Source organism: Syngnathus typhle, linkage group LG7, assembly GCF_033458585.1.
Source record: "Syngnathus typhle isolate RoL2023-S1 ecotype Sweden linkage group LG7, RoL_Styp_1.0, whole genome shotgun sequence".
NCBI lineage: Eukaryota > Metazoa > Chordata > Actinopteri > Syngnathiformes > Syngnathidae > Syngnathus > Syngnathus typhle.
This window is the reverse complement of record NC_083744.1, coordinates 14,887,174-14,901,886: the sequence shown is the minus strand read 5'-3', so window position 1 is coordinate 14,901,886 and position 14,713 is coordinate 14,887,174. Positions and strand designations below refer to the sequence as shown.

The window sequence follows — 14,713 nt, the reverse complement described above, 5'->3', positions numbered from 1 at the left end:
ACCCACCAGCACCCTTACGCGTAATTACACAAACAAAACACAAAGGAGAACAATCCAAAATGGCGACTGCTACAAGGCGATACATATATATATATATATATATTAGTCTTTTTTTTTTATGACGGGCCGTCAGTCTGCAGTGGGACGAGTCTCAGGGGAGACTTCTAAAAGCTGCCAGGTTTCTTAGAATAAAGACAACCGAAGGGTTGGGCTATACTCTGAGTGAAAGCATTTCCATGTTCATCCACCCGAAGCCACCCTTCGTCCCGCAGCCGGCGCCCACACGTGATGGTGGAGGAAACCGGCATTATTCCCCGACCCGTCACTCTGCACAATTCCCATTCTGTCACATCAGGAACGTCTCCTACTTTCCACTAACCCTAAGCCTAACTTGTCTTTGGCTCGACAAGGAACAAAGAAATGCAAAAAATCTATTACCGTAGTTTCCAGAGTATAAGATACATCCCCCAATTTGCTAGGATTTACGTTGTGTACGATTATATCCTGCCCAAAAACTCAAATCCAATATCATGACACCGCGGAGTAGCCGTACAAAAAAAAATCATTCCCGCAGCATTACTAAGCAAGGACAATCAATTACAATGGGTGCAGACCACTCCAACGACATTTGGGTTTGCAGTACCGATGTGTGCACAGTACTGAATAGTTTGTATCTCAATAAATAGACTTCAGGAATCTAAATGATGCATCACTCCCCCCTCGCTGGGAGCTGCTGTCAAGCAGACAGGAGACAGTAAAAAAAGAAAAAATCCCTCTTGACCCCTCAATCGAACTAAATTGTGCCAGAGGCTTAGAGTGTCCCCGGTGGTGCTACTGGTGCTGGTCCAAGACATTAAAAAAAAATAATAGCGCGCGCGGGGATGCTAGCTGTCACCGAGCTGACGAGGATGAACTTGAGGACAAATAAGATGTACAAGTGCCATGTTGCGCTGGCAAACATGTCGCCTTGGGCGTAACGAGAAGCTTCGGCTTGTTCGAGTGCACATTTGTTACTTATTCTGTGTGTGTGCGGGCGTGAGTGTGTGTATGCATGTATATACACACTGCTGTCCAATGTCCAAATGCAGACATTGTCTTACATGACACCAAAATTGCAGCTAAAAGCACGAGCATGTAACTGGCGCAAACACATGTTAATAAAGTTGTCAAACAGCGAGTCTTATATTTCTCCCTGAGAGTGTCTGCTGGAAAATTACACCCTTATAAAGAAAAGAAAAGCTTTCTTGAGTGTGAGGCGTAGCTCAAAAGCTTCCGCTTTGACTGAGTGATGTAAAAACTAATTAGCCCGAACAGAATTATCGTCAACAAAAGTGGCTGTTTGAAGGACGGCCCGTCAAGAGGAAAGCGAGCTATAAGAAAGGTTCGAGACAGCCTTCTCGGACATCTTCTGCTTCCTCAGCGGAGAAAATTCATTTACTTTGAGATGGGCAGTAAAAAAAAAAAAAAAAAAAAAGGACCTTTATGGGCGATCAATAGCCGAAGCAACGAGTGAGGACGACAAGCCGGCTTCCCTTCGCTCAAGTGCAAAGGGAAGCGTCTTGACTTGACTTTCTATTAACGTTTGTCTCTTGAAGGACATTCCGCCAGAGGTTGAAATTGGATGTGAGAAAGCAAGTGATTAGACGCAGCCGTCCAGATGAGATTGTGGCTTCCGAAAAGCAGCCGGTTAATTTTCTGAGGGGATGCGTCGTCACGAAGTGGTTCCCGCATTGGTTGGATTTCGATGTTTTTGTCGTACGGGCCTTACGTAATGTTTTGCAATTTTCCTCCTGGCTTCTCGGAGACATTAGCGGCCTAGCGGATCAAATAGGACACTTGTTTTTCCCCCCTTCGGGCTTCACTACATTGAGGAAATACCGTATGAGGTTTTTTTTCTTTTTTTGGGGGTACAATTTGCTACTAAACTCCAGGCTCATATTTAACATCAGGACCGTGGCTCTGGCCTGAGCCGATGAGGATGAAGTCGGCGCTGATTAATGCGTGATATAGAGTAATTCCCATACTGCTGCATGTGCACTACAAATCCTCCATCGTGGCAATAAAAGAGCTACAAGGCCATTATTCACTCGGGTGTGCAGCCGCACACACGCACGCGCGCACATTACAGATGAATGACCAATAAGCACATCAGTGTGTGCATTTATTCATCAAGCGGGGTGGGCCACCTTAACCTATCAGGGGACATCTCAAGTCGATACTAAAGGCGTGAAAATATACAAGCATTTATTCAAACATTGCATCGTGCATAATAATGCTCATAATATAAACAAACACATATACACGACGTAATAATGCACGATATATGCAAATCTGATATATATATATATATATAGAGTATATATATAGCACGCCACTTCCCCAACAATGTCAGTTGCGGACGGGCAATTTAACACCTCTCACCTGTCTCACATCTCTTGCCAGTGAATCCTTGCGGGCAGGCGCAGTTGTTAGGTGAGAGGCAGGTCCCTCCGTTCTGGCACAAGCCGTCACACATAGCTGAAGCAAGAGCAAGAGGGGGGGGGGGGGTCATAACTCACAAGGATGAATGAGCATTAACTATGCAATTAGAGCAGCACCGGCGTATGTACGTATTTGCATGCGGAATAAGAGCTAATTCACCAACGTGATACATGATATTATTTTCCGTGATGAATGAGTCTTGCCAAGGTTAACGCAAAAAATGTTCATCATCCACGCTTAGGCTGTTTGCTAATGCGCGTCCGCAAGATGATGGAATGCCGTGGAGATAGATGAAGCGGATAATACCGATGGCGTGTGCTAGCTCGGATGAACAAATATTAAAACTTAATTTGGGGCTGAGCTTCAAAGTGATATATAATTTTGAAAAGCAGGCCGGCCGGGTACCTTTGCAGACGGTGCCGTTGCCGGCGTAGCCCGGCTTGCACGAGCAGCTGTGTCCTCCCACCATGTTGAAGCACAAGGCGTTCTCGTCGCAGTCGTGGAGGCCGCTCAGGCACTCGTCGTGCTCTGGGAAGGACACAGAAGACTCTTTTAAAAAAAAATTAAAACAATTCACCCATACAAAACACGTGACAATGTGATGTTGGATTAAATGACTGGAGGAAGTAAATAGACGTTAGTCGTTTGTATCTCTTCTGCAATGATCTATTTAAGCTGTTTCACTTTAATTTGTTGTTATTGTTTGGGAGCTGACAGAATGATAAATCAGGCGTATAAATGGACTTCTTAATGTGCACTAATGCATCAATGAAGACATCTGCTTTGCTTTGTCATTTCCTCAATGAGCCGAAGGCTTCCAAACGTGCATTTTCACAAGTGTTTCTTGTGGAAACATAACAGTTTACACTAGTCTATGGAAATTCTATTCTGCATCCTAATTAGAAATTGGGGGGCGTATCCTGTACATACACATTTAGTACAGCACACAGTCATCTTCTTAACGTAAGCGACAAATCCCCTCATATAGCGGCTAAAAGTGTTCAAAGCCAATAATTATATCCAAATAATAATTATGTCCAAAAAAATGTCCATTATAAAATGAATAAACAGGCATCATTTTCTGTAGGCCTAAAATGTAGGATTCAAGAGTAATTAGCAGTCTTCTTTCAAAATGTACACAATGGCAAATGTATATTGTGCTGCCATCAGGTGGTCGACAGTGGAATTACACCCAAAATAAACTCGATAGCTGTAGCTAAATCTAAAATAAGAATCTCCCAATTCAACAAGCTTACAGGTGTAGGACCTGAGATAAAGTAGCAAGTTAGTCTTAGTAAAATTCGGTTTAGCATTTAAATTTAAAGGCTGCAGATGGCTTCATGCAAAGTAATCTTGTTTAGTCGTAGCCTCCAGCACCTCCTTATAAATATTTTAACGATTAAGGAGTCCCGCACTTAATTTCTCAACAGATAAGGAACATCATTTATAAAGTGGCCTCCAGTGGACTGGAAAGCAGACATGGAGAAGTTGCGCCGCTGCTCGCATACGTGACATCGATTTGTCGAGTCGTAATATTCGCCCATCAAGGCGAACATTTGCGTCATTCGTATATTTGAATGCACTGACATCTGAAAAAAAAAAAAAACCTCTCAATTTTCCGTCTGTTTGCTGCATCTGGAAGAATACTGCAGCTTTTTTATGGGAGAGAAGAACAATCTTAATGAACCCTCCCCCCCCGGGCCTGGGCCGTGTTTGCTTACGAGGTGAAATGTTCCTCTTGTCTCTCAAATCCCTTCGGCGGCGGCGTAATCTGAAAACCTTATCTTTGCAACCAAAAAAGCACAGCGTTGAAGAAACAACATTTCAAGCTGAGTCCGCCTGAGTGATGACGAGGCCTTTTAACGAATATCCTTCACGTGCCCGTGAACGGACGCGCATCGTCCATCAGTCAATTGCTCTAACGGGGAAGGAGTGTTTTACCAAGGTCGCGTTAGCCCCGCCCCCTTCAGCGTTTTGAGTTATTTCGATATTTTAGGGGGTATTACACCGGGAGCGGTGCAGGTGAGCGGCTCGGTAATTGCTCCCTGGCGCCGGTTCCTGCTGCTCAAGGCGTAGACGGACAAACAATCAATTATGTACAGTCAGTCAGCGGGGATGCGAGCGTCTTCTCCTGCTTGACTCGTTCCAGCCTCTAACAAAACAACAACCTTGGGCCGCCCCGGTGAAAAGACTCCATTGTCGTCTTTAACTGGTGTGACAGCAGCCCTTTGAAAATGCGTCGTCGTCGTTGTTTTTAAACGGCCATGAATGTAGCGTGTTGAGTTTTGACACTCGAAACTGTGATTTCTTTTAATTTTCTTGATCCTATTTTTGTGTCCCAGGGTGACAGCATTGTTAGCATAGCATCATGTGAAAACAATCACTTGAGGGGAGGGGGGTGTTTACACGACTTTAATTATCATATCAGTCTTCCGTTGGTTCGTTTTTTTAATTGCACGATTTGGGAAGGCCCCGCATTCCAACGTCCTTCCCGCAGTCAACCATCCATCACTCTGTCAGAAGCTGCTGCGCCTCAGGAAAAAGCACGTCAGGTTATCTCGGGATTAAACAAGGACACAGAACCCGAGCGAGCGCGGCGGCGTACGCAGCCCCTGGACGGCCCGCTTTAATAACAATCAAAGCGAGTGCCGAGCCGAGCCTCCACCTTTTATGGATTAACGACTAATCTAAGGCCTGAGTGAAAGATGACGACTTGAAGAGATGACCTTCAGTGTATGACGGAAGGTTTCCCGTTTTAAGTCCGGCCACTGTGGAGAGTCACCGTGACCCGATGACCTCTCACAGCGCAGTTGGACTTGGGGTAAAAACAACAAAAAGAAATCGGGGCTCCGTGCTGTTTGGTCTGGATTAAATCTGCCAATCTGCCCTTTAATCCGCCGCATAAACACTGAGCCATGAAATGAACTACCGTCAATTTAATCCTCTTTGCCAGGCGGCCTCGCGCGAAAACCCGGCCGGCCCGTCAATACGACAACATTGTTTTGGGCTGACTTTGCAATCTGTTAATTGGCCGAAGCAATTGAGGGAGATAAAAAAGCTCATCCATCATGCGACTGCGCAATGTCAATAAAAGTACCGCCGGGGGTTGCTTTTAATGTCTCTCTTCCACCCGCTGTAATATTTCTTGCGCGGTCAATTTGGACCCATCACCACTCCCCTCGGGCTCTTTTTCAAACAGCGGCAGATGTCCGATGGCCGCGGACTAGCTTAGCATCGTCCTTATTGTCAATTACCGCCACCGGTACTAAACAGGCATGCATAAAGAGTCGCACCCCGGAGCGTGCTCTATTATTAATTTGAACTTTTTTTAACGAGTGCCTGGTGTGATGTTTGCTTTCACTGACAATCGCGTTAAGTTGATTTCCTTCGCAAAGACGGTAATGAAACCGGCGTGTTATATCGCGGATGTCCAAACGTGGGATCGCAATTGCTTCTCAGAAGGTAAAAACGCTGGAGGCCATTTTGTTTTCTTAGCAAGGATCTTCTTGAGTAGAAAATGGGAGAAAAGTTGAGCCAAAGTTTTCTTTTTTACCATTAAAAGTTGCTTGACTGATATTCATAAGCAAAAGCGTGATTATTGTGGCGACCCGATTCATTTGTGTAGCGTTCCTGATGATTGCGCATTTGTTATCAGGCACTCAATGGCCAGATGCCAAATGTATGGGAGCTGATAGTCCAGAAACTCAAAGATTACCACTGTGATTCGACTGATGCGGCGAATGAGTTTTGACATCAAGCCCACCCGGGTTTAATCACGCATATTGACTTTCATAAGGAGACGTGCGGCCTCGGCGTACTGCGGCGCGACGATTCGAAACCGTCTTAATAGAGCCTGCATACGAGGCAGTGCTGCAATTTTAATCCACTGGTTTGGGATGGTTATTAATCTCCATAGAGAATCTGGGGAATGAGCACACGGTGGCAGACAGCAAGAACAGTGCGGAAATAAATTTTTGCTAGCGGCACAGATTAAAAAGTCGTCGGATTGCTTGGTTCAGTGCTGCTGTATTGTTCTTATTCGGACGGCTCGGAGATGTTTTGTTGCGTCCGGAAAACAGCAGATGTCTTTCACAGGCTCGATTTTAACGATAAGCACTAAAAAAAAAGACTGTTTTTCTTTCCAGAGGCTTCAATTTTTGTGCATTTCTTGACAAGGATGTATTTATTGACGATGGGAGTCGTGTGGCCGGTTGCTAAGCAATCTGGCGCCACATGAAAACAAGAGTGGAAATGAGCTGAGCCAAGAAACAGCACGATCTCCTGCAGAAGTACATTTAAGGTGACTTTTGCTGTACTTTTGTCTTTGCGGGAATTAATACTGCAGAGTAAGCGGATTGACAACTTTAAAATGACATTCAGGCCTAAACAAGCGGCGGAATTATGCTTCGATCCAATATAAAATGTCTTTTGTCATGTTTGTAAATATCCAGTGTAAGCGGACACTTTCCAGCCCGAGCTTGTTGTTGCTCTTGTTTCCATTGACCTTCGTTTCAACTTTGATCAGGAATAAATTGCTCTGCCGCTTCCATCACAGTTTCTCAAGTTCTCTGCCATTTTCTCTTCTCTACTCATACACAGGCAGAGCACGGCGTATCTCAACTGTCTCCACACACTCATACAGACACTATAAATACTTGAAAACATTTTCTTCAAAGTTTCCAGCGCCGTCGGAAAACACTTCAGTAGAGACGATAGGAATCGACGGTAGCTTTCCTATAGCTTCGTTCGCTTGAGCCTTCACAATTTTCTTTCTCATTTTATTCGTGCACGCGCAGCCTCGCAGTGAAATGTTTATCGGCGTTGAGGGGGTAATTAGTTGTCCTCGCATGGGCAACGAGAGGGCCATAGCAGTTCAAGAGCCCTTGCATCTTAAAAGGCAACGGATTTACACACTGCCAGCAATTCTGCACTTCGGTGGCACTTCATGAATCCCACGCAAACTTTTCTTATGAGGGCACATACGAATAAAATGACAAGGGTAAACTGTGGGAAAACATGTTGGATTTGATAGAATACGGGATGAGGGTCCTTTGGATTTTTTTTTTTTTAGCATCTCAGCAATTGTGAAAATCTAGGGGCACCAATTAGGTTGGTCCCACTAATGATGGGCAAATGAAGCTTCAAGATGATTCATGAACCCGTTGTTGTGTCTACTTAGACCTCTAGATGGCGCTGTCCATCGAAGAGCTGAAAGCCCACCGACTTGCCATTTCTTGAAACCCTCACTTTAAACTAACGTTGCCATCTAAAGGAGCCAAAGAATACAACAACTGGTTCATGAAGCTTCATTTTCCCATCACTACTTCATGAGACCAAAAAGTTCCGTTTATTTACGTTACGTTGCAAAAACTTGGCTCAATTCTTCCCCGACATGCTAAACGAAGCACCGCGACAAAAATGAAGACGGTTGGCTGTAAAACTGCAGACCTTAGCATACTTGCAACCTTTGACTGATCAGGCAGAATCGGTTTTACGAATAAAAACAAAAGGATAATAGTCAGTAGAGTCGCATCAGGCCACGTAAGTATCAAGCTGGATGGTTTCGTAAGACTTGAAATAGCCCACTATGCACTCCAACTTGGGTCGTCCTGTCGAGTGGTGGAAGGAGGTGGACGCTTATTTGTAATTTCAGACTCTTTGTGTCCACTGTTGCTATTCTGCTGCCAAGTGTATCAAGCTAAGTCCTTTTCAAAGCTTTCTTTCATTGGTCAGCCACTCTGGTGTCACAAAGCTCTTGTAATTACATTCCAGGGCTCCCGTGAAGGAACTCACCTGTGCAGGAGTAGTCATCGATCCTGATGTAGCCCGTGTGGCAGATGCACATGAAGGAGCCGGGGGTGTTAACACACATGGTGTTCTCCCTGCAATAGTGTTTCCCTTCAGCGCACTCGTCAATGTCTGAAAAGGAAAGTGGGCAAGCATAAGTCGACGCTGGGTTGGATTGGATTTCTTAAAATGATCTGCAATGTCCATTGAGCAAGAGCACCGACGGTATTTGGTTAATCATATCAGAAAAGGTCCCGTCGATTGACCTTTGTGGAAGAAATGATTCGAATATTGAATAGCGGATTACGGTTTGGCGCCTTTTTCCAGGTCGCATAATACCTTGTTTGGAATCGATATTCTATAAGACAAGGTTGGTGACTCGTCATTGATTTAACTTCCACATTATTTTGTCACCTTTAGGTAAGTGCGAAGACGTTTCAGACATGCTAGCCTTCTTCTAATGTTTAATGTTTTCCACAAAAGGTCTTGGGAAATGGTTCTTGGACGATAAATTGTTTCAAGAGTGGCAGGGAATTTATTAGCTGATTTTGCTGGCTGAGATGAAAATGTTGGTTCAGGTCAAGAGTGTCAAAATCATTTCAGTTCAGAAACCACATCCGCCCCAAATTTAATTTCAGGTTGACCAGACTGAATATATTCACAGCTTGATAAGATATGAATCATGACAATTTCACATTTGAGTCATTTGTGGGAGAAAGTAATTACAAATACGTGAAGAATATATTCAATATTGGAAATTGTGACCAACAAAAATGGGCAGGAGGGAAGTGGGCAGCTTGGTGGGTTTGCTACAAAATTCTAAATTTAAGAACCTGTTATTTGTCCACATGTGAACAGTAATCGCCTGGAGACCAGTCCAGGGTGTCCCGCTTTTTGCCAAAGTCAGCTGGGATAAGCTCCAGCTCACCTGGGAGGACAAGCTTTCTAGAAAATGAATGGATGCAAACAAAATGATGTTTTCACCAGCCTTGATTAAAATTGCGCTGTCCCTTTGCATTTCTAAGGTGTCTTTTTGAAAAATAGACTTCTTGAGAGGTGGACCAACCTATCACAAAAAAACACCTTGTCTCTTCACAATATGGCCTAAAAGGAGATTTTGAACCCTGTGCGGAAATTTGGTGGTAAAAAGGCTATTTGTCTTTGTGGATGTCAAACAAGGGACAAAATGCAGCTGGTCCCGTCCGTGACAATGACGCAGCGCTCGATTTGCAATCCCTTCAAAGTAAGACGATCGGGCAACGGCTTGCTTACGTCAGAGGTGTGGAAGTAACTGTTCATAAAGCAAAGTCGAGAGTACGTTAATGCGTCGGACTGCAATATAAAGTGGCTTATACGGCTTTAAGAATGTCATTTATTAGTTTGGCCTTCTTACGCTCACAAATCCAGTTTTGGATGTAATAGCTGTTGCTAAGGCAACGCCTATTCCTGGGCTTTAAAACGGCGTGCCTTCGCATCAGACGGGCGAATCGACAATCTCGCTAACAGTCTAAAAATTAATCTCGGTAGAGTGATGCAACCCAATGTAATTAGAGCCAAATCAAAATGGAGCAAACAAACACGGCTCGGTATTATCCTCCGGGGTCTTGTGACGGTCCGTGTCGATTGTCCGGGTCAATAATGGGCAAAGCTCGCTCCACGGTGCTCGCTACTACTAATTATTAGCAATCTATTATTCATTTCCTCGATTTCGTGTCTCTGCTCGGCTGCACAAAGACAGTCAACCTTGAATCGGTTCCGTGCCAAATGCTTTTGCCTGGCGTGCACTTGAAGTTGAATTTCAATAGATTTGCATTGGAAAGATTTCAGCTCGCGTGTCCTTGCACAAACCGGGAGCTTAAGTACCTGGCCGCGACGGTTCCATTCACATTTCTTCATTGCGCGGTCGCATCGATACGAGAGTCTTTGCGCTATTGAAAAAGCCTTCGGGAAAAATAAAGCCCAGAAACAATCTCTCCACCTATAAGGTACATGTGTTATTCACTAAATGAATGGAGGCTAAGTGAACCTTGTCACTGGCCTTGAGGGAACCTGGTTGGAGAAAAAGACAAGTTGAGAGCAAAAAAAAGTGGAAAGTGTGAGATAAAGAAGTGAGCGAGATTGTCACAAAGGAAAGGGTGTGGGTAGGTTATCGTGGATTTAATACGGAAGGTTAGGAAAAAAAAAAAAAAAGATAGCCGATTGCAAATGCTGTCACTGGTCTCAAAGGACGTTGAGGGTTTTGATCGTTTCGGAGGTGAAAAGAAGTAAAGGGAAGAAGAAAACTTCGAGAGACAAGGGGAATAAATTGGGAAATAAGGAATAAAGAGTTCAAAGAGCAAAATTTAACATGGAAGGTAAGTAATTAAATGACCAACTGAGAATTTGACGGTGAGTTTTGGGAAAATGTGACGTACATTGAAAAGAGAAAAATTGAGGATAAAAAAAAAAAGGAGATAAAGAAGTAAGAGACAATTGTTTGAAAATTTAACATCATAAGAAAATAAATGAATGCCCAATTGAGAACCAGAGTTTTAGGGATGAAAAGAACTTAAGGGAGGAAGAAATTACAAAACCAAAGAGCTACGGGTTGAAAAGTCCACCGGTTGAGGGAGATAAAGTCGTAAAAACAAAAAAATCGTACCAGATATGAAAAGGTTAGCAAGTAAGCGATAAAGTGGGAAGAGCGATCGTCCTCTTGGAAAGGGCAAAAGCATGGCTTTAACGTAGAAGATAAAAACGAATGACCATTTGGGAACTCTGTCACTGGCCTCCAGGAAAGTTTTTTTTTTTTGCAGGAAGGTGGACCAGGGAAGGGCAGAACCACAAGATTGATCGTCCAAAAGTGTGGACAACAGGCGAGTAAGACAACAAATGGCAGATTGAGAATCCTGTCACTTGAAAATTGAGCCTTTAGTTTTTGGGCTGAAACCAAGTGGAGGAATGTGCGAAAACCAGAAAGACAAGTTGGTATAAAAAGCAATCGAGACGTGAGAAAGATCGTCTTGGAGGAAATTGCTAAAGCCGAGATTTAACTTCAGTCAAAAAAAAACAATTCAGAACCTCGTCCGTCACTAGCCTGAAGCAAAGTTGATCCCAACCATCCTAACGACACCTAAAGACAATTTAGTTTTCTGGATCCCAGTCAGCTGTCCTCAACCTTGAGCTGAGGTCTGGAGGTGACCAGCCTCCTTCTGATTGGCTGAGCCTGACGACAACTTGATTGAAAGCCTTATAGACGCCATCCATCCCCGCATATGGTGGCAGCAGTTAGGGTTTGCTCAAACAATATATTAGCGGGAGGGGGATTGGCGCTCGGACAAATGGCTGTCTCTCCATTAGGCCGTTCCATTTTCTTGATTGGCTCGTCACGTGGGCAGCAGAAAGCTGGCCTGGAGTCAACAGGGCAACTTTCGCCACTCGTCGGAGAAACGAGGTCAATCTTCGGCCTTGGCTCGACCGGAAATCGACTATACGCGCAATTGTAGCTTGACGTAGGCTAGTGCATGATGTGATTCAAGGATGTTTTCGTTTCAAGTGGAAGAATTTGATTCGTCGGGATTCCGAATCGATGCAGTACGGCTGAGTATGTGAGGGTATGATTGTGTAAATGAGGTATTTCCTTCAAAAACCATTGGATACATACCGATATTTTTCAAAGTGGAACAATTTGATCCGATGCCCTCGTTTCTTTGAAATCAAAACCAATTTCCCGATTCAAGTCTATTTTGTTGTTGTTGCAAACCTGTCCCAGATAAGAGCGGTCGCTCGGCTTGGTGTGAACGGGAAGAGCGGACAGATGGATGGTTTGTCAAATTCACGGGTTAACTTTGACACTCCATCTATTCTACGACCATGTCGTTCACAAAAAAAAAAAAAAAAAACAGCGACCTTAGGAAAAAACGGGGAAATTCCCGTCTTTTTACTAGGCAGTGCTAAGGAGGAATTTAATGAAGATTATAATTGTTCTGACATTTTCACTTTTCCCTCTCTGGCTCATTAAAGTTATCCCAACAGGATATAAATAAAGGCTTTATTCGTCTTCATTTGCATGGCATGTAGCTTGCAAGAGCGCCCTTGCTATCTTGTGTCCCATACTGCAGTTTAGCAAGGTCTGGCAGAAGGGAGATAACGCCACCATTGCCGTTGGATATCCCACAAAGAAACGCGATTAGGTGACATTCCGTCAGTCGGCCTCCTCTTGCAACGCTTCACCTAGCAACTCGCTCAAACTTTTCAATTCGTGGCGGAATACGGCTGTCAAGCGTGCCAGAACATTGTCTGGTATTTCTCAGTACGCACCCGTAGCGGTCGGATAGACAAAGAGCAGCATAATAAGAGTCCGTCAATCAGTTGCCAATGCTTAAGCGGAACCTCTAAAGTCAAACGCCCCGGAAATTGAAGAACCAACACCGAGCGAGATTTCAGTGGAGTTCCAAATTACGAGCGCGTTGTTTGCGGCAGCTTGATTGCAGGTCACGTACGTCTTGTTGAATTACCTCTTTAGTTTCGAATGAGAAATCATGCATATTAAAATTTGTTGTTGGTGTTATTGTAGCCGCTTTCTTTCTGCACGCTACATTTAGTAGCGATTACTGTTTCCATGTCTTATTGAGTGTAAACACTCGTGTTAAAAATTGATAAAATGAGTGAGTGATTTTGCAAGTCATCGCCTCGTCATGAACGTTTTCGGACAATTTGGATTATCACTCCATAATTAATAGATTGAAATTTTTATTTGAATTAAATTGGAAAAAAAAAAAAGCCCTCGAGACTTAAAACAAAAAAAATAATGCAGAAAGCTTCATTGCTGGAGCAGGAGCCAATTAAGATGAGTGTGGAGGAGGAACGAGTTAGGAATCTGCATACTGAGCGCGGGGCTTGCAAATTGTCTCAATAATGTGCACTGGCTGTGATCAAACGCTCCAAATGTGCTCTCTGACTTGGAAGGATGCATCGGGGAAAAATCCAAAAACAAAAAAAAACACGAGGATACGTGAGTGTGTGTGTTTCCGGGTGTGAGTGAAGATGTGATGCATTTTTAAAAGACGCACGAGCAACCGTCAGAGACAATCACGTGTGTACATTTAGAGGAGCATCATGACTGCAACTATATACGTACTTAGAGAAAAGATTTGACTTAAGGCTCTTGTATGTATGTATATAATATATATATAATATTTCTCATTAAATCTGGGACATGATAATTAAAATTAAATCAATGAGGTAATTTTCTAAAAAGTACACATTTTTTCACACATTTTTTTTCCAACCCAATGATCACTGTGTGGGATTAATAAAAATCAGCATGTTAAGCTCCATGAATGTATTTGAAGGCACATTCATCTTCTTCTGTGAATTAAGGTTGCCCTCTGTGGCATTTGCAGTGGACAAATGCTGTTACTTATACACTAGAGTGTGTGTGTGTGCATGTGTGTGTGTGTCAGGGGGGGTGGGGGGCGTACGGTCTGATAAATGGCTGGAATGTTGCTTTTGGGTGACATTTTGGCAGGGTCGCACAGGTGAAGTGTGGGCAAACATAGCCAGATGCTTGCAATATGTCAACACTTGCTTGTGTGTGCACAAGTGTGTGTGCATGTGCGTGCGTGTTACTGCAGGGCAGTGATTGAGTTTTGCAATTGGCCGTGCTCTTCACTATGCACCAATTAGCCTGCCATCACCTTGTGACATTTAAAAGATAGCGCGGGCATATTGCATATCGCTGCGTGTTTACATATGACACGCGCACATTCGAGGATGGATTAAATAGTAATTGAATTGAATATTTGAGTAAGAAGAAAAATATGGAAAGGAGAGTTCAACATCGTCCCCATTCATTTCAATGGGATTTTTTTTTTGTCATAAAAATTGCCGGAAAAGTGGAAATTTGAGCAAACTCAAGCTGAATATTTTGACATTGTAAATAAATCCGTCGAAAAATGTGGAAAATCTCGAGGGGAAAATAAAAATCTCTCCAGCATTCAATTACATGCCTAACGACATCATGGCCGTGAATAATCCCATTTTAAACCTGCAGTGAAAAGCAGGCTAACTAAAGCCCGACGCTATCGAGGACTTGACATAAATTCACGTGACGATCAACTTCTTAAGCGAGACACAACCATTGAGTCGGCGTTTCTTGGCCGGGAGTCTGCCGGCGGTGGGTGAATGATGGTATTATCTCAACGTGTTGAACTATACTGATTGTTCCATTTAGACACAATCACGCAGACTGTCACTTCTCCTCTGCTCGTCCCTCCGTCTAATTCCATTCGGAAGATAAACATTTGGAAAACAAGGCTGGGAACCCCGGTGCCAATTTCAATCTTTGGTCAAGACAACTGTGTCATATATTGAGAATCGATTTTGGATGGCTATATTAATTTATTATACGGTATTTTCCGGACTATAAACCGCTATTTTAAGCAGAAGCTTTTAACCCTGCGGC

At 43.6% G+C, this 14,713-nt stretch overlaps 1 protein-coding gene across 1 annotated transcript in view; it reads right to left on the bottom strand.

The window, feature by feature from the left end:
• nell2a (neural EGFL like 2a) overlaps positions 1 to 14,713 on the bottom strand; it is a 47,088-nt gene that overhangs the window by 9,648 nt on the left and 22,727 nt on the right. The window contains exons 13-15 of the mRNA XM_061284291.1: positions 8,275 to 8,400; positions 2,887 to 3,009; positions 2,422 to 2,517 (exon numbers count right to left, since the gene is read on the bottom strand). Coding sequence (XP_061140275.1) covers positions 2,422 to 2,517; positions 2,887 to 3,009; positions 8,275 to 8,400 — 345 coding nt within the window. The remainder of the gene's footprint in view (positions 1 to 2,421; positions 2,518 to 2,886; positions 3,010 to 8,274; positions 8,401 to 14,713) is intronic.